This window comes from Nerophis ophidion, linkage group LG04 (genome assembly GCF_033978795.1).
Source record: "Nerophis ophidion isolate RoL-2023_Sa linkage group LG04, RoL_Noph_v1.0, whole genome shotgun sequence".
NCBI lineage: Eukaryota > Metazoa > Chordata > Actinopteri > Syngnathiformes > Syngnathidae > Nerophis > Nerophis ophidion.
In genome coordinates, this window is record NC_084614.1 from 8,731,988 (window position 1) to 8,752,581 (window position 20,594).

Consider the following 20,594-nt stretch of genomic DNA (forward strand, 5'->3'; position numbering starts at 1 on the left):
TACATACATACATATATACATACATATATACATACATATATACATACATACATACATACATACATACATACATACATATATATATATACATAATACATACATACATACATATACATACATATATATATACATACATACATACATACAGACATACATATATATATACATACATAATACATACATATATATACATACATACATGCATGCATACACATATACACATACATACATACATACATACATACATACATATATACATACATACATACATACATACATAGCACTATTAGGAAGGTTCATTTACTTTGACTTTTATAGACTGGATATTTTATATATTAGATTAGATTTTAGGTTATCGTCTATATTTTTTACTTTATTTCATCCCACTTTTATATTATTTTAGCTTTGTACCTTTAGCTTTTATAATAAATTAAAGGTGACTTTATTTTGTTACTTTATTATATTTCTTTCATTTGTTAAATTTCATTTAACATTGCTTGATAAATTAAATGTTTATGTTAGTACTTAATTTATATTCCTTCTTCTAGTTTAATTTGATCCCATTTTATATGATTTTATTTTTGTAAAATAAATTAATTTACTTCAATTTTTCATTGTATTTTTGTCATTATTTAACCCTATCAATTAAATTAAATGTTAATTACTATTTTTTTTCATTTGATCCCATTTATTTACTTTTATTTCATACATTAAATGTTGTGTTTATTATATTTTTTTCCCATTTAGTTGTATTCCAATTGTTATTTAATTTTTTTTCCATATTTAATTTAACTTTATTAAAAAAAAAAATCTTTATTTCCTGACTTTATCATATACATTTTTAAATTAAATTTTAACCCATTTTGATTTAATTTATATGGACTGGATATTTTATATATTAGATTAGATTTTAGGTTATAAACTATATATTTTTTTACTTTATTTCATCCCATTTTTATATTATTTGAACTTTGTACCCTTAACTTTTTTAATAAATTAAACGTGACTTTATTTTATGACTTTATGTTTTTTTCACTTTTGTATTTCATTTAACGTTGCTTGATAAATTAAATGTTTATGTTATTACTTAATTATATATTTTTTGTTTATTTCATTTCATCCCATTTTTATATGATTTTATTTTTGTAAAATAAATTAAGTTATTTCCTTGTATTACTTCATCATATTCATTTTTTATTTCATTGTATTTTTGTCATTATTTAACCTTATCTATTAGATTAAATGTTAATTTATTTTATTACTCTACCATATATTTTTTTCATTTAAGTTTATCCCATTTATTTACTTTTATTTAATACATTACATGTTTTATTTATTATATTTCTTTTTTCATTTATTTGGATTTAATTTAACCTTATAAAATGAACAAAATCTTTATTTATTTCCTTACTTTATCATATACATTTTTTTAATTAAATTTTAACCCATTTCGATTTAATTTTATTGTTGTAATTTATTGAACTTTATTTAAGATTAAATTTATGTTTATTTGACCTAAAAATGTTATTAAAAAATATATGTACATACTTTATATACTGTGAATTTTAATTAATCTTTTCTCTGTTTAAAATATTTTAAAATAATATTTAATCCTTTTTTTAATATTTATGTATAGTTTTTAAAACTTTTTTTTTTTTTAACATAAATTTAAACCTGTAAAAATAAAATTCAAAACCTTAATTTATCCTGGTTAGTTGGTTCTTTGTCCATTATAAATGGAAAATGTTCATTGCTAAAGCATAAAAAAATGTAATTAAATTTACTTTTTCAACAATATGAGGAAAATGTCCACATTTAGTCACCTTTGCACACCTTTATTCCAATATAGTCACGCTGTTAGGATCTGAGCCAATCAGTGGCCACGGTACTGAACATCACATTGTCATAGCTTTGAGCCCCCCTAGTGGGCAGTGTTGCTATTTTTTTTAGTCCATTTTGCCATTTTTGTTTTTGAGAATAATTTAGGCCCAAATTATATTTTGGAATAAGAAAAAGAATGGATTTTTAACCCCCCCAAAAATTAAAAGTCGTAAAAAAAAGAAAGAAAATAAGTTGATTTCCTGACATTGTTGCAGTGCATCCTGCTGTTTATGCCGCAAACCCCACCCTTGTGGCACATAAAGCTGGGCAAAACAAACACCCAGCACCCTGCACGCAAACAACCACTCGCTTTTTCCACGTGAAGTTTTTCTGCGTGGCTCATCTGCAAGGGAAGATATTTAGAATTCGCTCGGGGAGCTTCTGGAAAACCCCCAAGCCAACATTCCTCCGCAGATACCCACACCAGCTTTGCACAAAAAAAAAAAAAAAAAAAGATGATTAATGACTCACTTCTCGTGACTTTTGTGGTTTGTGTGCTGGAAACATCTGCCGGAGTTGTGGTTTCCACGGTGACTCACACATGTGCCGAACACTCCCGCCGCCTGGCCAGCTCATTAGGTACACCCTTCCCTCCCCGCAGATCTCCGACATCCAGGTCAACGGCCAGTCGGACGACATGACGGCCAAGGAGCGCCTGCTGCTGTGGTCCCAGAGGATGGTGGAGGGATACCCGGGTCTGCGCTGCGACAACTTCACCAGCCACTGGCGGGACGGCAAGCTCTTCAACGCCATCATACACAAATACAGGTGACACGCAAAGAAGCGCACCTCTCCACACCACACAGTTTGCGCAAAGAAGCGCACCTCCAAACACCACACAGTTTACGTAAACACAACACAGTTTACGTAAAGAAGCGCACCTCTAAGTCCCACACAGTTTATGTAAAGAAGCGCACCTCCAGGCAGCACACAGTGTACGTAAAAGAAGCGCACCTCTAAGCACCACACTGTACGTAAAGGAAGCGCACCTCCAGACAGCACACAGTGTACATAAAAAAAGCGCACCTCCAGACAGTGCACATAAAGGAGCGCACCTCTAAACACCACACAGTTTACGTAAAGAAGCGCACCTCTAAGCCCCACACAGTTTGCGCAAAGAAGCGCACCTCCAAACACCACACAGTTTACGTAAAGAAGCGCACCTCTAAACACCACACAGTGTACGTAAACACAACACAGTATACGTAAAGAAGCGCACCTTCAGACAGCACACAGTGTACGTAAAAGAAGCGCACCTCTAAGCACCATACTGTACAAAAAGGGAGCGCACCTCCAGACAGCACACAGTGTACATAAAAGAAGCGCACCTCTAAGAACCATACTGTACAAAAAGGGAGCGCACCTCCAGACAGCACACAGTGTACATAAAAGAAGCGCACCTCTAAGCACCACACTGTACAAAAAGGGAGCGCACTTCCAGACAGCACACAGTGTATATAAAAAAAGAAGCGCACCTCCAAACAGCACACAGTGTATGTAAAAGAAGCGCACCTCCAGACAGCACACAGTGTATGTAAAAGAAGCGCACTTCTAAGCATCACACTGCACATAAAAGAAGCGCACCTCCAGACAGCACACAGTGTACGTAAAAGAAGCGCACCTCTAAGCACCACACTGTGCTTAAAGGAAGCGCACTTCCAAACACCACACAGTTTGCGCAAAGAAGCGCACCTCCAAACACCACACAGTTTACGTAAAGAAGCGCACCTCTAAACACCACACAGTGTACGTAAACACAACACAGTTTACGTAAAGAAGCGCACCTTCAGACAGCACAGTGTACATAAAAGAAGCGCACCTCTAAGCACCACACTGTACAAAAAGGGAGCGCACTTCCAGACAGCACACAGTGTATGTAAAAGAAGCGCACCTCCAAACAGCACACAGTGTATGTAAAAGAAGCACACCTCCAGACAGCACACAGTGTATGTAAAAGAAGCGCACTTCTAAGCATCACACTGCACATAAAAGAAGCGCACCTCCAGACAGCACACAGTGTACATAAAAGAAGCGCACCTCTAAGCACCACACCGTGTACATAAAAGAAGCGCACCTCTAAGCACCACACTGTACATAAAGGAAGCGCACTTCCAAACACCACACAGTTTACGTAAAGAAGCGCACCTCTAAGCATCACACTGTACACAAAAGAAGCGGACCTCCAGACAGCACACAGTTTACGTAAAAGAAGCGCACCTCCAGACAGCACACAGTGTACACAAAAGAAGCGCACCTCCAGACAGCCCACAGTGTACATAAAAGAAGCGCACCTCTAAGCACCACACTGTACTTAAAGGAAGCGCACCTCTAGAAAGCACACAGTCTACGTAAAGAAGCGCACTTCTAGGCACCACACAGTTTACATAAAAGAAGCGCACCTCCAGACAGCACACAGTGTACATAAAAGAAGCGCACCTCTAAGGAAGCGCACCTCTAGAAAGCACACAGTTAACGTAAAGAAGCGCACTTTCAAACACCACACAGTCTACGTAAAGAAGCGCACCTCTAGGCACCACACAGTTTACATAAAAGAAGCGCACCTCCAGACAGCACACAGTGTACATAAAAGAAGCGCACCTCTAAGGAAGCGCACCTCTAGAAAGCACACAGTTAACGTAAAGAAGCGCACTTTCAAACACCACACAGTCTACGTAAAGAAGCGCACCTCTAGGCACCAGACAGTCTACGTAAAAGAAGCGCACCTCCAGACAGCACACAGTTTTCATAAAGAAGCAATCCTCTAAACACCACAGTTTATCTAAAAAAATGGAAGCGCACTTCCAAACGCCACACAGTTTACGTAAAGAAGCGCACCTCTAAGCATCACACTGTACATAAAAGAAGCGCACCTCCAGACAGCACACAGTGTACCTAAAAGAAGCGCATCTCTAAGCACCACACTGTACATAAAGGAAGCACACTTCCAAACACCACGCAGTGTACGTAAAAGAAGCGCACCTCTAAGCATTACACAGTGTACTTAAAAGAAGCGCACCTCCAGACACCACACAGTGTACCTAAAAGAAGCGCACCTCCAGAAAGCACACAGTGTACGTAAAAGAAGCGCACCTCCAGACAGCACACAGTGTACGTAAAAGAAGCGCACCTCCAGACAGCACACAGTGTACATAAAAGAAGCGCACCTCCAGACAGCACACAGTGTACGTAAAAGAAGCGCACCTCCAGACAGCACACAGTATACGTAAAAGAAGCGCACCTCTAAGCACCACACAGTGTACGTAAAAGAAGCGCACCTCCAGACAGCACACAGTGTACATAAAAGAAGAGCACCTCCAGACAGCACACAGTGTACATAAAAGAAGCGCACCTCCAGACAGCACACAGTGTACGTAAAAGAAGCGCACCTCCAGACAGCACACAGTATACGTAAAAGAAGCGCACCTCCAGAAAGCACACAGTGTACGTAAAAGAAGCGCACCTCCAGAAAGCACACAGTATACGTAAAAGAAGCGCACCTCCAGACAGCACACAGTGTACATAAAAGAAGCGCACCTCCAGACAGCACACAGTGTACATAAAAGAAGCGCACCTCCAGACAGCACACAGTGTACGTAAAAGAAGCGCACCTCCAGACAGCACACAGTATACATAAAAGAAGCGCACCTCTAAGCACCACACAGTGTACGTAAAAGAAGCGCACCTCCAGACAGCACACAGTGTACGTAAAAGAAGCGCACTTCCAAACAGCACACAGTTTACGTGAAGAAGCGCACCTCTAAGCATCACACTGTACATAAAAGAAGCGCACCTCCAGTCAGCACACAGTGTACATAAAAGAAGCGCACCTCCAGTCAGCACACAGTGTACGTAAAAGAAGCGCACCACTGTACATAAAGGAAGCACACTTCCAAAAACACACAGTTTACGTAAAGAAGCGCACCTCTAAGCATCACACTGTACATAAAAGAAGCGCACCTCCGGACAGCACACAAGTGTACCTAAAAGAAGCGCACTTCCAGACAGCACACAGTGTACCTAAAAGAAGCGCACCTCTAAGCACCACACAGTGTACATAAAAGACGCGCACCTCCAGACAGCCCACAGTGTACCTAAAAGAAGCGCACCTCTAAGCACCACACAGTGTACGTAAAAGAAGCGCACCTCCAGACAGCACACAGTGTACCTAAAAGAAGCCCACCTCCAGACAGCCCACAGTGTACCTAAAAGAAGCGCATCTCTAAGCACCACACTGTACATAAAGGAAGCACACTTCCAAACACCACGCAGTGTACGTAAAAGAAGCGCACCTCTAAGCATTACACAGTGTACTTAAAAGAAGCGCACCTCCAGACACCACACAGTGTACGTAAAAGAAGCGCACCTCCAGACAGCACACAGTGTACGTAAAAGAAGCGCACCTCCAGACAGCACACAGTATACGTAAAAGAAGCGCACCTCTAAGCACCACACAGTGTACGTAAAAGAAGCGCACCTCCAGACAGCACACAGTGTACATAAAAGAAGCGCACTTCCAAACAGCACACAGTTTACGTAAAGAAGCGCACCTCTAAGCATCACACTGTACATAAAAGAAGCGCACCTCCAGTCAGCACACAGTGTACATAAAAGAAGCGCACCTCCAGTCAGCACACAGTGTACATAAAAGAAGCGCACCTCCAGTCAGCACACAGTGTACGTAAAAGAAGCGCACCACTGTACATAAAGGAAGCACACTTCCAAAAACACACAGTTTACGTAAAGAAGCGCACCTCTAAGCATCACACTGTACATAAAAGAAGCGCACCTCCGGACAGCACACAAGTGTACCTAAAAGAAGCGCACCTCCAGTCAGCACACAGTGTACATAAAAGAAGCGCACTTCCAGACAGCACACAGTGTACCTAAAAGAAGCGCACCTCCAGACAGCACACACTGTACGCAAAAGAAGCGCACCTCTAAGCACCACACAGTGTACATAAAAGAAGCGCACCTCCAGACAGCCCACAGTGTACCTAAAAGAAGCGCACCTCTAAGCACCACACAGTGTACATAAAAGACGCGCACCTCCAGACAGCCCACAGTGTACCTAAAAGAAGCGCACCTCTAAGCACCACACAGTGTACGTAAAAGAAGCGCACCTCCAGACAGCACACAGTGTACCTAAAAGAAGCCCACCTCCAGACAGCCCACAGTGTACCTAAAAGAAGCGCACCTCTAAGCACCACACAGTGTACATAAAAGAAGCGCACCTCCAGACAGCCCACAGTGTACCTAAAAGAAGCGCACCTCTAAGCACCACACAGTGTACATAAAAGAAGCGCACCTCCAGACAGCCCACAGTGTACCTAAAAGAAGCGCACCTCTAAGCACCACACAGTGTACATAAAAGAAGCGCACCTCCAGACAGCCCACAGTGTACCTAAAAGAAGCGCACCTCTAAGCACCACACAGTGTACATAAAAGAAGCGCACCTCCAGACAGCCCACAGTGTACCTAAAAGAAGCGCACCTCTAAGCACTACACAGTGTACATAAAATAAGTGCACCTCCAGACAGCACACAGTGTACTTAAAAGAAGCGCACCTCCAGACAGCACACACTGTACGCAAAAGAAGCGCACCTCTAAGCACCACACAGTGTACATAAAAGAAGCGCACCTCTAAGCATTACACAGTGTACTTAAAAGAAGCGCACCTCCAGACAGCACACAGTGTACTTAAAAGAAGCGCACCTTCAGACGGGCGGCCATGGTGACCAAGTTCTGTCCCTCAGACCGGGCCTGGTGGATTTGGAGCAGGTGGGCCGGCAGAGCAGCCAGAAGAACCTGGAACAGGCCTTCAGCGTGGCGGAGAAGGAGCTGGGTGTGACGCGGCTGCTGGACCCGGAAGGTGAGGAGGAGGGGGAGGAGCCTGAGTGCAGAGAGGTGAAGGGGGCGTGGTGTGCTGTGTTGCAGACGTGGACGTGCCACACCCTGACGAGAAGTCCATCATCACCTACGTGTCCTCGCTCTATGACGTCATGCCTCGTGTGCCGACCGCCCAGCACGCCGTCGCTGCCAACGTGAGTCCTCCACTTCCTGTGGGCGGGATCGCTAAAGGGGCGGGCCTAGTCCGACAGACTAGATAGGACATCTACAGTTTGACAGACCAGATAGTCTGACGGACAAGATATGAAAGAATAGATAGGACAGCCCTAGTTTGACAGGCTACGTAGAATACAGACTAAATAGGACATCTGTCATTTTACAAACTAGATAGGACAGCCCTAGATTGACAGGCAAAGTAGGGTAATAAACTAGGTAGGGCATCTCTAGTCTGACAGGCTAGATAAGAGACGGACCAGATAGTAAACCTATAGTTTGGCGAACTAGATAGGACAGCCCTAGTTTGACAGGCTACATAGGATCCAGACTAGATAGGGCATCTCTAGTCTGATAGACTAGGTAGGAGATGGACTAGATATGAAACCTATAAATTGATGAACTAGATAGGACAGCCCTAGTTTGACAGGCTACGTAGGATCCAGACTAGATCGGGCATCTCTAGTCTGACAGACTAGAAAAGAGACGGACTAGATAAGGCATCTGCAGTTTGACAGACCAGATAGGACAGCCCTAGTTTGACAGGCTATGGAGAATACAGACTAGATAGGACATCTGTACTTTTACTAACTAGATAGGACAGCCCTCATTTGTCAGGCTATGTAGGATAAAGAATAGATAGGGAATCTCAGTCTAACAGACTAGATAGGAGACGGACTAGATAGGACATATGTCATTTTCCAAACTAAAGGACAGCCCTAGTTTGACAGGCTACGTAGGATCCGGACTCGATAGGGCATCTCTAGTCTGACAGACTAGATAGGACAGCTGTAATTTTACAAACTTAATAGGACAGCCCTAGTTTGACAGACAAGATAGGAGAATAGATAGGACAGCCCTAGTTCGACAGGCTACGTAGGATCCAGACTCGATAGGGCATCCCTAGTCTGACAGACTAAGATAGGAGATAGACTAGATGGGACCTCTGTAATTTTACTAACTAGATAAGACAGCCCTAGTTTGACAAGCTACTTAGGATCCAGACTAGATAGGACAGCCCTAGTTTGACAGGCTACGTAGGATCCGGACTTGATAGGGCATCTCTAGTCTGACAGACTAGATAGGAGACGGACTAGATAGGACACCTGTAATTTTACAAACTTATTAGGACAGCCCTAGTTTGACAGACAAGATAGGAGAATAGATAGGACAGCCCTAATTTGTCATGCTATGTAGGATAAAGAATAGATAGGGCAGCTCTAGTCTAACAGACTAGATAGGAGACGGACATATAATTTTACAAACTTGATAGGACAGCCCTAGTTTGACAGACAAGATAGGAGAATAGATAGGACAGCCCTAGTTTGACAGACTATGTAGGATAAAGAATAGATAGGGCATCTCAGTCTAACAGACTAGATAGGAGACAGACTAGATACGACATATGTCATTTTCCAAACTAGATAGGACAGCCCTAGTTTGACAGGCTACATAGGATCAGGACTTGATAGGGCATCTCTAGTCTGACAGACTAGATAGGACAGCTGTAATTTTACAAACTTAATAGGACAGCCCTAGTTTGACAGACAAGATAGGAGAATAGATAGGACAGCCCTAGTTTGACAGGCTACGTAGGATCCGGACTCGATAGGGCATCTCTAGTCTGACAGACTAGGTAGGAGATAGACTAGATGGGACATCTGTAATTTTACTAACTAGATAGGACAGCCCTAGTTTGACAAGCTACTTAGGATCCAGAATAGATAGGACAGCCCTAGTTTGACAGGCTATGTAGGATAAAGAATAGATAGGGCATCTCTAGTCTAACAGACTAGATAGGAGACGGACTAGATAGGACATATGTCATTTTCCAAACTAGATAGGACAGCCCTAGTTTGACAAGCTACGTAGGATCCAGACTTGATAGGGCATCTTTAGTCTGACAGACTAGTTAGGAGACGGACTAGATAGGACATCTGTAATTTTACAAACTTAATAGGACAGCCCTAGTTTGACAGGCAACGTAGGATCCAGACTCGATAGGGGATCCCTAGTCGGACAGACTAGATAGGAGATGGACTAGATGGGACATCTGTAATTTTACTAACTAGATAGGACAGCCCTAGTTTGACAAGCTACTTAGGATCCAGACTAGATAGGACAGCCCTAGTTTGACAGGCTATGCAGGATCCAGACTAGATAGGACATCTTTGGTCAGACAGACGAGATAGGAGAGACTAGATAAGTTGCTGGCGCATGTCCTAGGGCTGTCCTATCGAGTCTTCAGCCCCCAATGATGCAGCTAGACATGGTTGTGTTTGCAGGAGCTGGAGCTGCGCTGGCAGGAGTACTACGATCTGCTGGGCGTGCTGCTGCAGTGGATGCGACACCACATCCTGGTCTTCCAGGAGCGCAAGTTCCCCACCAGCTACGAGGAGATCGAGGTGCGTGGTGTCTTCCCAAACCCGTGTCTCACCCGCGCCGGGACTAACTCTGGCGACTAACTCCCCCCCTCCCCCGCAGGTTCTCTGGCGACAATTCCTGAAGTTCAAGGAGACGGAGCTCCCCGCCAAGGAGGCGGACAAGAACCGCTCCAAGCACATCTTCAAGTCCTTGGAGGTAAGTCCGGGACGAAGCACGCCTGTGACTGTGACTGTGACTGTGACTGTGACTCCGCCCCCAGGGCGCGGTCCAGGCGGGACAGCTGAAGGTGGCGCCGGGCCAGCACCCGCTGGACGTGGAGAAGGAGTGGGGTCGGCTGCACGTGGCCATCCTGGAGCGCGAGCGGCTCCTGAGGACCGAGTTCGAGAGGCAAGTCCCGCCCCCTGTCACGGGGGTTCCTCCGCATGACTCGTGGCCACGCCCCCTAAAGGGGAACTGGTGGAAAAACCACGAGTGCGGCTATTTTAGGTCATGGCGTTCATGCACCAGGGCTACGATTTTTGCTTCCACACCCGCCGGAAGACGGAGTGAGTGCTCTCCGCCTCCTCCCGCCGCCGCCCGCCGTCTCTCATGTCTCTTTCTCGCCCCCCCCCCCCTGCAGGCTGGAGCGCCTCCAGAGGATCGTGGGCAAGGTCCAGACCGAGTCCGGGGTGTGCGAGGAGCAGCTCAACCAGGCGGAGACGCTGCTGCAGACGGTGAGACCTCCTCCTCCTCCTCCTCCTCCTCCTCTTCTTCCACAGGAAGTGACATCACACGCTGTCGGGGGGGGGGGTGTGGCCGTTTGCAGGACGTGCGGATGCTGAACGCGGGCAAGCCCCTGCAGCACACGGCCGAGGTGGAGGCGGATCTGGAAAAAGCGGAGGGGATGATCCGCTTCCTCTTCAACGACGTCCAGACGCTGAAGGACGGGCGCCACCTTCAGGCCGAGCAGATGTATCGCAGGTGCCGGGAAATACTCACACTTTTTACCCTCTTTGTGGAATAATTCTATTTTTGCTTTCAATTAAAATTTTAGTTCCTAGTACAGGGGTCAGCAACCTTTTTGAAAGCAAGAGCTACTTCTTGGGTACTGATTCATGCCAAGGGCTACCAGTTTGATACACACTTCAATAAATTGCCAGAAATAGCCAATTTGTTCAATTTACCTTTAATAAATAAATCTATACATCTAAAAAAAAATAGTTTATTTCCGTCTGTCATTCCGTCAGACATTTTTTTTTCCATTTACAGGTTTTTGTAGAGAATAAATGATGAAAAAAAACACTTAATTGAACGGTTTAAAAGAGGAGAAAACAGGGAAAAAATGAAAATAAAATTTTGAAACATAGTTTTTCTTCGATTTCCACTCTTTAAAATTCAACCGAAAAAAAAAGAAGAGAAAAACTAGCTAATTTGAATCTTTTTGAAAACATTTAAAAAATAATTTATGGAACATCATTAGTAATTTTTCCTGATTAAGATTAATTTTAGAATTTTGATGACATGTTTTAAATAGGTTCAAATCCAATCTGCACTTTGTTAGAATATATAACAAATTGGACCAAGCTATATTTCTAACAAAGACAAATTATTATTTCTTCTAGATTTTCCAGAACAAAAATTTTAAAAGAAATTCAAAAGACTTTGAAATAAGATTTAAATTTGATTCTACAGAGTTTCTAGATTTGCCAGAATTATTTTTTTGAATTTTAATCACAATAAGTTTGAAGAAATATTTCACAAATATTCTTCGTCGAAAAAACAGGAGCTAAAATGAAGAATTAAATAAAAATGTATTTATTATTCTTTACAATAAAAAAATAACTTTACTTGAACATTGATTTAAATTGTCAGGAAAGAAGAGGAAGGAATTTAAAAGGTAAAAAGGTATATGTGTTTAAAAATCCTAATATCATTTTTAAGGTTGTATTTTTTCCTCTAAAATTGTCTTTCTGAAAGTTATAAGAAGCAAAGTCAAAAAATAAATGAATTTATTGAAACAAGTGAAGAGCAAGTCTTTAAAATATTTTCTTGGATTTTCAAATTCTATTTGAGTTTTGTCTCTCTTAGAATTAAAAATGTCCAGCAAAGCGAGACCAGCTTGCTAGTAAATAAATACAATTAAAAAAATTGAGGCAGCTCACTGGTAAGTGCTGCTATTTGAGCTATTTTTAGAACAGGCCAGAGGGCGACTCATCTGGTCCTTACGGGCGACCTGGTGCCCGCGGGCACCGCGTTGGTGACCCCTGGAATAGACCAATCCCAGCTGATAGTCATAGAAGATGCACTTTTTTTTTTTAATTGTCAAATGCTTGAAGCACCTGAACAACGTACCTCTTTTCTAGTCATGCAGCACACAAAACATGCCCAAAACACTAACAAACCCTGAAAACAACTGCATGTGAAAATGCTGCAAGTTGACAGTATACAATAAAAGTTAGCCAAGCTACCAGAAAGTTAACATGCGTGAACATAACAACTTGCCAAAAACACAAACAAACCCTGAAAACAACTGCAGGAGGAAAATGCTGCAAGTTGACGTTGCGAAATGGAAGTCGGCCAGGTTACCAGGAAGTTATCTCGGCAGCCAGGAAGTTAGCCAGGTTTCCAGGAAGTTAACAACTTGCCAAGAACACAAACAAACCCTGTAAACGACTGTATGAGAAAAATGTTCCAAGTTAACAGCACACAATGTAAGTTACCCAAGCTATCAGGAAGTTAGCATGTGCAAACAAAATAACTTGAGAAAAAACACAAACAATCCTAAAAACAACTGCATGAGAGAAATGCTGCAAGTTGACAGTATACAACGGAAGTTATCCAAGATACTAGGAAGTTATCTCGGCAACCAGGAAATTAACATGCACAAACAAACAACTTGCCAAAAACACTAACAAACCCTGTAAACGACCGCATGAGAGAAATGTTCCAAGTTACCAGCACACAATGTAAGTTAGCTAACCTATCAGGGAGCATGTGCAAAGAAAATAACTTGACAAAAAACACAAACAAACCCTAAAAACAACTGCATGAGAGAAATGCTGCAAGTTGACAGTATACAACGGAAGTTATCAAAGATACCAGGAAGTTATCTCAGCAACCAGGAAGTTAACATCCACAAACAAAACAACTTGCCAAAAACACAAACAAACCCTGAAAACAACTGCATGAGAGAAACGATGCAAGTTGACAGCACACAATGTAAGTTAGCCATGCTACTAGGATATTATCTCAGCAACCAGGAAGTTAAGATAACACTAACAAACCCTGAAAACAACTGCATGAGAGAAATGTTGCAAGGTAACAGTAGACAATGTAAGTTAGCCAAGCCATCAGGAACTTAGCATTTGCAAACAAAATAACTTGACAAAAAACACTAACAAACCCTAAAAAACAACTGCATGAGAGAAATGCTGCAAGTTGTCAGTATACAACGGAAGTTGTCCAAGATACCAGGAAGTTATCTCAGCAACCAGGAAGTTAACATGCACAAACAAAACAACTTGCCAAAAACACAAACAAACCCTGAAAACAACTGCATGAGAGAAACGATGCAAGTTGACAGTACACAATGTAAGTTAGCCATGCAACCAGGAAGTTAGCCAAGTTTCCAGGAAGTTAACACAACACTAACAAACCCTGAAAACAACTGCATGAGAGAAATGCTGCAAGTTGACAGTATACAACGGAAGTTATCCAAGATACCAGGAAGTTATCTCAGCAACCAGGAAGTTAACATGCACAAACAAAACAACTTGCCAAAAACACTAACAAACCCACGAAACAACTGCATGAGAGAAACGATGCAAGTTGACAGCACACAATGTAAGTTAGCCATGCTACCCAGAAATTATCTCAGCAACCAGGAAGTTAAGATAACACTAACAGACCCTGAAAACAACTGCATGAGAGAAATGCTGCAAGGTGACAGTGGACAATGTAAGTTAGCCCAGCCATCAGGAAGTTAGCATGTGCAAACAAAATAACTTGACAAAAAACACTAACAAACCCTAAAAACAACTGCATGAGAGAAATGCTGCAAGTTGTCAGTATACAACGGAAGTTATCCAAGATACCAGGAAGTTATCTCCGCAACCAGGAAGTTAGCCAAGTTTCCAGGAAGTTAACATAACACTAACAAACCCTGAAAACAACTGCATGTGAGAAACGCTGCAAGTTGACAGTATACAAGGGAAGTTAACTTCCTGGTAGCTTGGCTAACATGCGCGAACATAACAACTTGGCAAAAACACAAACAAACCCTGAAAACAACTGCATGAGAGAAATGCTGCAAGTTAACAATACAAAACTAGGGAACCAAAATGGATGGATTTTAGATCTCTGTTTTTAGAAACATCCCGGTTCTTCTCATAAGAAACTGTTTCTGCCCGCAGGGTGTATCATCTCCACGAGAGGCTGGTGAACCTCCGCAGCGAGTACAAACTGCGGCTCAAGTCGGGCGTGACCATGGCGCAGATCCCCATGGCGCAGATCCCCATGACCCAGATCCCCATGACCCAGATCTCCATGCCCCACGTCCTGCAGCAGGCCCCCGTGCGGCTGCGGCCCGAGCTGGACGAGGTCACGCTGCGCTACGTGCAGGACCTGCTGGGCTGGCTGGAGGAGAACCAGCGGCGGGTGGACCAGGGCGAATGGGGCTCCGACCTGCCCACCGTGGAGTCCCAGCTGGGCAACCACCGGGGCCTGCACCTGTCCGTGGAGGAGTTCCGCTCGAAGATCGAACGGGCCAAGGCGGATGAGGTGACGACTGTAATGAGCGGCGGCGTCCTTGTCGCTCCTTGCGTGACCTATGACCTTTTTGCCGCAGAGTCAGATCTCACCTGCGAGTAAGGCCGCCTACCGCGACTACCTGGGCCAACTGGAACTTCAGTACGGGAAGCTTCTGGTGAGTCACGACGACGCAATGGGTGTCAGGTTCTATTAAACAAGACCAGAAGCAAGGAATTAAACAGAGACCGAATAAAAAATTTGGCTCAATGAGGAGAAAGGCGTAGACACTGTACAATCTCACCAAGCTCTGACGAAAGATTGTACGCCTCTTCTTTTGTTTGGACTTTCCCTGATTAAATGGCAACAGCTGTTTCTAAGGGAGGGGGGTCGTAAACAGCCATCGCCTTTGGCTACAAAACAGTTCAAAGACTAGGTGCCTAGAGGGGCGTCAGGCCCTGCTTCCTCTCCGCTTTGTAGACAAAATCTTCCTGTGGATTACAGTAGAAGAAAGAAACCCGCGCCTTCATGTCACTTCCCGTCCTACACGGTGGAGTTTTAAAAGCCGTCTGCTTGGTAGGATCAAAGACAGCTTTTGTCTGCTCGTAGTAAGGCCGCCTACCGCGATTACCAGCGCCAACTGGAACTTCAGTACGGGAAGCTTCTGGTGAGTCACGACGACGCGGCCTCGGATTCGGTCACGCTGCTTTTCGAGACGCGATGGGTGTCAGGTTCTATTAAACAAGACCAGAAGCAAGGAATTAAACAGAGACAGAATAAAAATTTGGCTCAATGAGGAGAAACGTGTAGACACTGTAGGGTACAGTCTCCCACCACGCTCTGACGAAAGATTGTACGCCTCTTCTTTTATTTGGACTTTCCCTGATTTAATGGCAACAGCTGTTTCTAAGGGAGGGGGGTCGTAAACAGCCATCGCCTTTGGCTACAAAACAGTTCAAAGAAAAGGTGCCTAGAGGGGCGTCAGGCCCTGCTTCCTCTCCGCTTTGTAGACAAAATCTTCCTGTGGATTACAAAAGAAGAAAGAAACACGCGCCTTCATGTCACTTCCTGTCCTACACGGTGGAGTTTTAAAAGCCGTCTGCTTGGTAGGATCAAAGACAGCTTTTGTCCGCTCGCCGGGAACTCATGGAAACACAAAGTTTTGTGATAACTTATTCTGACAACGGGTCTTCATCCTCCGCCCCCAGAACGCCTCCAAGGCCCGCCTTCGCTACCTGGACCAGCTCCACGCCTTCGTCGTTGCCGCCACCAAGGAGCTGATGTGGCTCAACGAGAAGGAGGAAGAGGAGGTCAACTACGACTGGAGCGAACGCAACACCAACATGGCGGCCAAGAAGGACAACTACTCGGTAAACCCTCAGCACCGGGGGGTTCAGGGGGGGCACGTTCGCCCCTGGTGACGCCATGACTCGTTCTTGGCAGGGTCTGATGAGGGATCTGGAGGTGCGGGAGAAGAAGACGAACAGCGTCCAGGTGTCGGGAGACAAGCTGCTGAAAGACGGACACCCCGCCAGGAAGACCGTAGAGGTAGGACGCCCCCGCCCCCAGTTCCCAAGTCCTCGCCAACATCAGGTGACGTTGCCTTGGCGGTTGTCGTCCCGGTGCAGGCTTTCACCGCCGCTCTGCAGACCCAGTGGAGTTGGATGCTTCAGCTGTGCTGCTGCATCGAGAGTCACCTGAAGGAGAACACCGCCTACTTCCAGGTGGGTCCCTGTGGGTCAGGGTTTCTCTCCCTGGCCATGCTCGCCTCAAGTTCATAGCTAGAAACTCCCAGTTTAGGGTGGGGTCCCATTTCCCTTTTCTAGGGCGTCCCGGTCCCATATCAGCCAAAAAACTGATTACGGTTCGCTAGGGCCGATACAAGCGGTCTGTTCTGCTCGTGCTAGCATCTCTTCCTGCTCGATTTTTAACAAAATAAAAGTCAACATGCAGACATTAAACATGTCACTCATACTTACATGTGACACTAAATAACTTCTCTGTGATATTCCAACATAAAAGAAATGCATTCAAACAAATGAGCTAGCTCGATGCTAATTCATATGGGATTCACCATATACATGCTACCGATTAGCATTAGTGAGCTTACATGGCGTTTTTAAGAAGTGAACTAAGCTACCAGGGACGTCCCGGTCCAATATCAGCCAGAAAACTGATTAAGGTTCAGTAGGTCCAATACAAGCGGTCTGCTATGCTCGTGCTAACGTCTCTTCCTGCTCGATTTTTAACAAAATAAAAGTCAGCATGCAGACATTAAAAATCTCACTCGAACTTACATGTGACGCTAAATAACGTCTCTGTGATATTCCAACATAAAAGAAATGCATTCAAACAAATGAGCTAGCTCGATGCTAATTCATATGGGATTCACCATATACATGCTACCGATTAGCATTAGTGAGCTTACATGGCGTTTTTAAGAAGTGAACTAAGCTACCAGGGACGTCCCGGTCCAATATCAGCCAGAAAACTGATTAAGGTTCAGTAGGTCCAATACAAGCGGTCTGCTATGCTCGTGCTAACGTCGCTTCCTGCTCGATTTTTTAACAAAATAAAAGTCAACATGCAGACATTAAACATGTCACTCATACTTACATGCGACACTAAATAACTTCTCTGTGATATTCCAACATAAAAGAAATGCATTCAAACAAATGAGCTAGCTCGATGCTAATTGATATGGGATTCACCATATACATGCTACCGATTAGCATTAGTGAGCTTACATGGCGTTTTTAAGAAGTGAACTAAGCTACCAGGGACGTCCCGGTCCAATATCAGCCAGAAAACTGATTAAGGTTCAGTAGGTCCAATACAAGCGGTCTGCTATGCTCGTGCTAACGTCTCTTCCTGCTCGATTTTTAACAAAATAAAAGTCAACATGCAGACATTAAACATGTCACTCATACTTACATGCGACACTAAATAACTTATCTGTGATATTCCAACATAAAAGAAATGCATTCAAACAAATGAGCTAGCTCGATGCTAATTCATATGGGATTCACCATATACATGCTACCGATTAGCATTAGTGAGCTTACATGGCGTTTTTAAGAAGTGAGCTAAACTACCAGGGGCGTTCCGGTCCAATACCATCCAGAAAACTGATTAAGGTTCAGTAGGTCCAATACAAGCGGTCTGCTATGCTCATGCTAACGTCTCTTCCTGCTGGATTTTTTAACAAAATAAAAATCAACATGCAGACATTAAAAATCTCACTCGAACTTACATGTGATGCTAAATAACTTCTCTGTGATATTCCAACATAAAAAATGCATTCAAACAGAAATGCTAGCTCAATGCTAATTCATATGGGAGTCATCATATACATGCTACTGATTAGCATTAGTGAGCTTACATGGCGTTTTTAAGAAGCTAGCCAAGCTACCAGGGGCATCCCGGTCCAATATCATCCAAAAACCTGACTAAGGTTCGGTAAGTCCGATACAAGTGATCTGCTCTGCTCGTGCTAACGTATCTTCCTGCTCGATTTTTCAACAAAATAAAAGTCAACATACAGACACTAAAAATATCACTCGAACTTACATGTGACAGTAAACAAGTTCTCTGTGGGGTTCCAACGTAAATTAAATGCATTCAAACAAATGCTTTAGCTCCATGCTAATTCACATGGGATTCGCCATATACATGCTGCTGATTAGCATTAGCGAGTTTACATGGCGTTTTCAACGAGGGTTGTCATTCTACAATACAAAATAAGTTAAGGTTAAAAATTAAGTAATGTTCGGACTGATATCGTATCAAATCGATGTCAGTATCAAATTAGGGATAACAAAAGTACGACATGGTTCGTTCCACTCAACGCAGACGTCATAAAGCCATCAAAGATCACACACTAGCACCGACATTTTGGAGCAAGCGTGAGGCGACAGGACAAAAATACATTTGTGATTCCATCTCATTGCTCATATCTGTGGTGGGTTCAAAGACCACAGAAACAGAGGGGGTAGACTTTATTTGGATTATCTAATTTGCGAGTACGACGTTAAGTACAAGACGCTGAATGGCAGTAATGTATTTTTTGTTGCGCCCTACAAAGTGTTGATACTGAAAGTGTTGTACTTATTACGCACCGGGTCGGTTGTAACTTTCATATTTTGAGTTTAAATCGCCATGTAAAATCGCTAATGCTAATCGATAGCATGTCAAAAGCAAAGCCTTACTTATTTTCCGGCATTGAAAAACCCAAGTACCGTCACATGGCACGGTTGGAGTTTGCGTAGGACCGGCGAGATCCGGTCCATGGGGGCCCTTGAGGAGGGGGACCTCCCGTCATTTATCAGTTCTCTGATGGTTCCTCTCCGGCTGCAGTTTTTTGCTGATGTGAAAGAGGCGGAGAACAAGCTGAAGAAGATGCAGGACGCCATGAAGAGGAAGTACACGTGCGAGCGCAACACCACCGTCACCCGGCTGGAGGACCTCCTACAGGACGCCGTTGTGAGTCCGTCCGTCCGTTTTTGGCCGCGCTTCGAGCCGGCAACCCGCCCCCCCTGACATGTTTGCGTCCAGGACGAGAAGGAGCAGCTGGGCGAGTTCCGGACTCACCTGGAGGGCCTGAAGCGCCGCGCCAGGACGGTGGTGCAGCTGAAGCCGCGCAACCCCGCCACCGCCATCAAGAGCAAACTGCCCATCCAGGCGGCGTGCGACTTCAAGCAGATGGAGGTAGGTCGCGCCTCGGGCGGCCGTATTGGCAGACGGCGCTGACAGCTCCCGCATGTGTCCACCAGATCACCGTCCACAGAGGCGACGAGTGCGCCCTGCTCAACAACTCGCAGCCGTTCAAGTGGAAGGTGCTCAACCGCGAGGGGAGCGAGGCGTTGGTGCCGTCCGTCTGCTTCCTGGTCTCGCCCACCAACAAGGACGCCGTCAACAGCGTCGCCGGGTGAGACAGCCAGAAGGTTAACCGGTCCATGAGCCAGTCCACCAGGAAGTTAGCCAGGCTGCCTGGAAGTTCGCTATGCAACTACAGTAGGATGTTAGCTAGACTACTAAAAGTTAATCAGGCTTTTAAGAAGTTGGTCTAGTTACTAGATAGTCAGCCAGGCTACATGGATGTTTTCCAAGCTACCAGAAAGATAGCCAGGCTATCAGAAAATTTGCCAGGATACCTTGAAGTTAGCCAGGCTACCTGGATGTAAGCCAGGGAACCAGAAAGTTAGCTAGGCAACTACAGTCTGTTAGCTAGACTGCGAAAAGTTAATCAGGCTTTTCAGAAGTTGGCCTGGCTACTAGAAAGTTAGCCAGGCTATCAGAAAATTAGCCAGGATACCTTGGCAATCAAGCGGTTAGCCAGGCAACCTGGAAATCAGCCAGGCTACCTGGAAGTTATCCAAGCTACCCAAAGGTTAGCCAGGCTATCAAGGCGGTTAGCCAAAATTAGCCAGGCTACCAAAAAGTTTTGCTAGGTAACTACAGTAGTTAGCCAGTTAACCAGAAAGTTTGCTCGGCAACTACAGTAGATCGCTAGCTAGACTACAAAGAAGTTTGCTAGTCTAATA

At 44.1% G+C, this 20,594-nt stretch overlaps 1 protein-coding gene across 19 annotated transcripts in view; it reads left to right on the forward strand.

Moving 5' to 3' along the window:
• pleca (plectin a) overlaps window positions 1–20,594 on the forward strand; it is a 163,333-nt gene that overhangs the window by 111,946 nt on the left and 30,793 nt on the right. For all 19 annotated transcript variants that reach the window (XM_061896949.1, XM_061896951.1, XM_061896950.1 and 16 more), the window contains 16 exons: window positions 2,483–2,649; window positions 7,635–7,750; window positions 7,816–7,922; window positions 10,227–10,346; window positions 10,426–10,521; window positions 10,586–10,713; window positions 10,946–11,039; window positions 11,132–11,286; window positions 14,718–15,084; window positions 15,152–15,229; window positions 16,260–16,421; window positions 16,495–16,599; window positions 16,680–16,775; window positions 19,408–19,533; window positions 19,606–19,758; window positions 19,824–19,978. In XM_061896949.1, coding sequence (XP_061752933.1) covers window positions 2,483–2,649; window positions 7,635–7,750; window positions 7,816–7,922; window positions 10,227–10,346; window positions 10,426–10,521; window positions 10,586–10,713; window positions 10,946–11,039; window positions 11,132–11,286; window positions 14,718–15,084; window positions 15,152–15,229; window positions 16,260–16,421; window positions 16,495–16,599; window positions 16,680–16,775; window positions 19,408–19,533; window positions 19,606–19,758; window positions 19,824–19,978 — 2,225 coding nt within the window. The remainder of the gene's footprint in view (window positions 1–2,482; window positions 2,650–7,634; window positions 7,751–7,815; window positions 7,923–10,226; window positions 10,347–10,425; window positions 10,522–10,585; window positions 10,714–10,945; window positions 11,040–11,131; window positions 11,287–14,717; window positions 15,085–15,151; window positions 15,230–16,259; window positions 16,422–16,494; window positions 16,600–16,679; window positions 16,776–19,407; window positions 19,534–19,605; window positions 19,759–19,823; window positions 19,979–20,594) is intronic.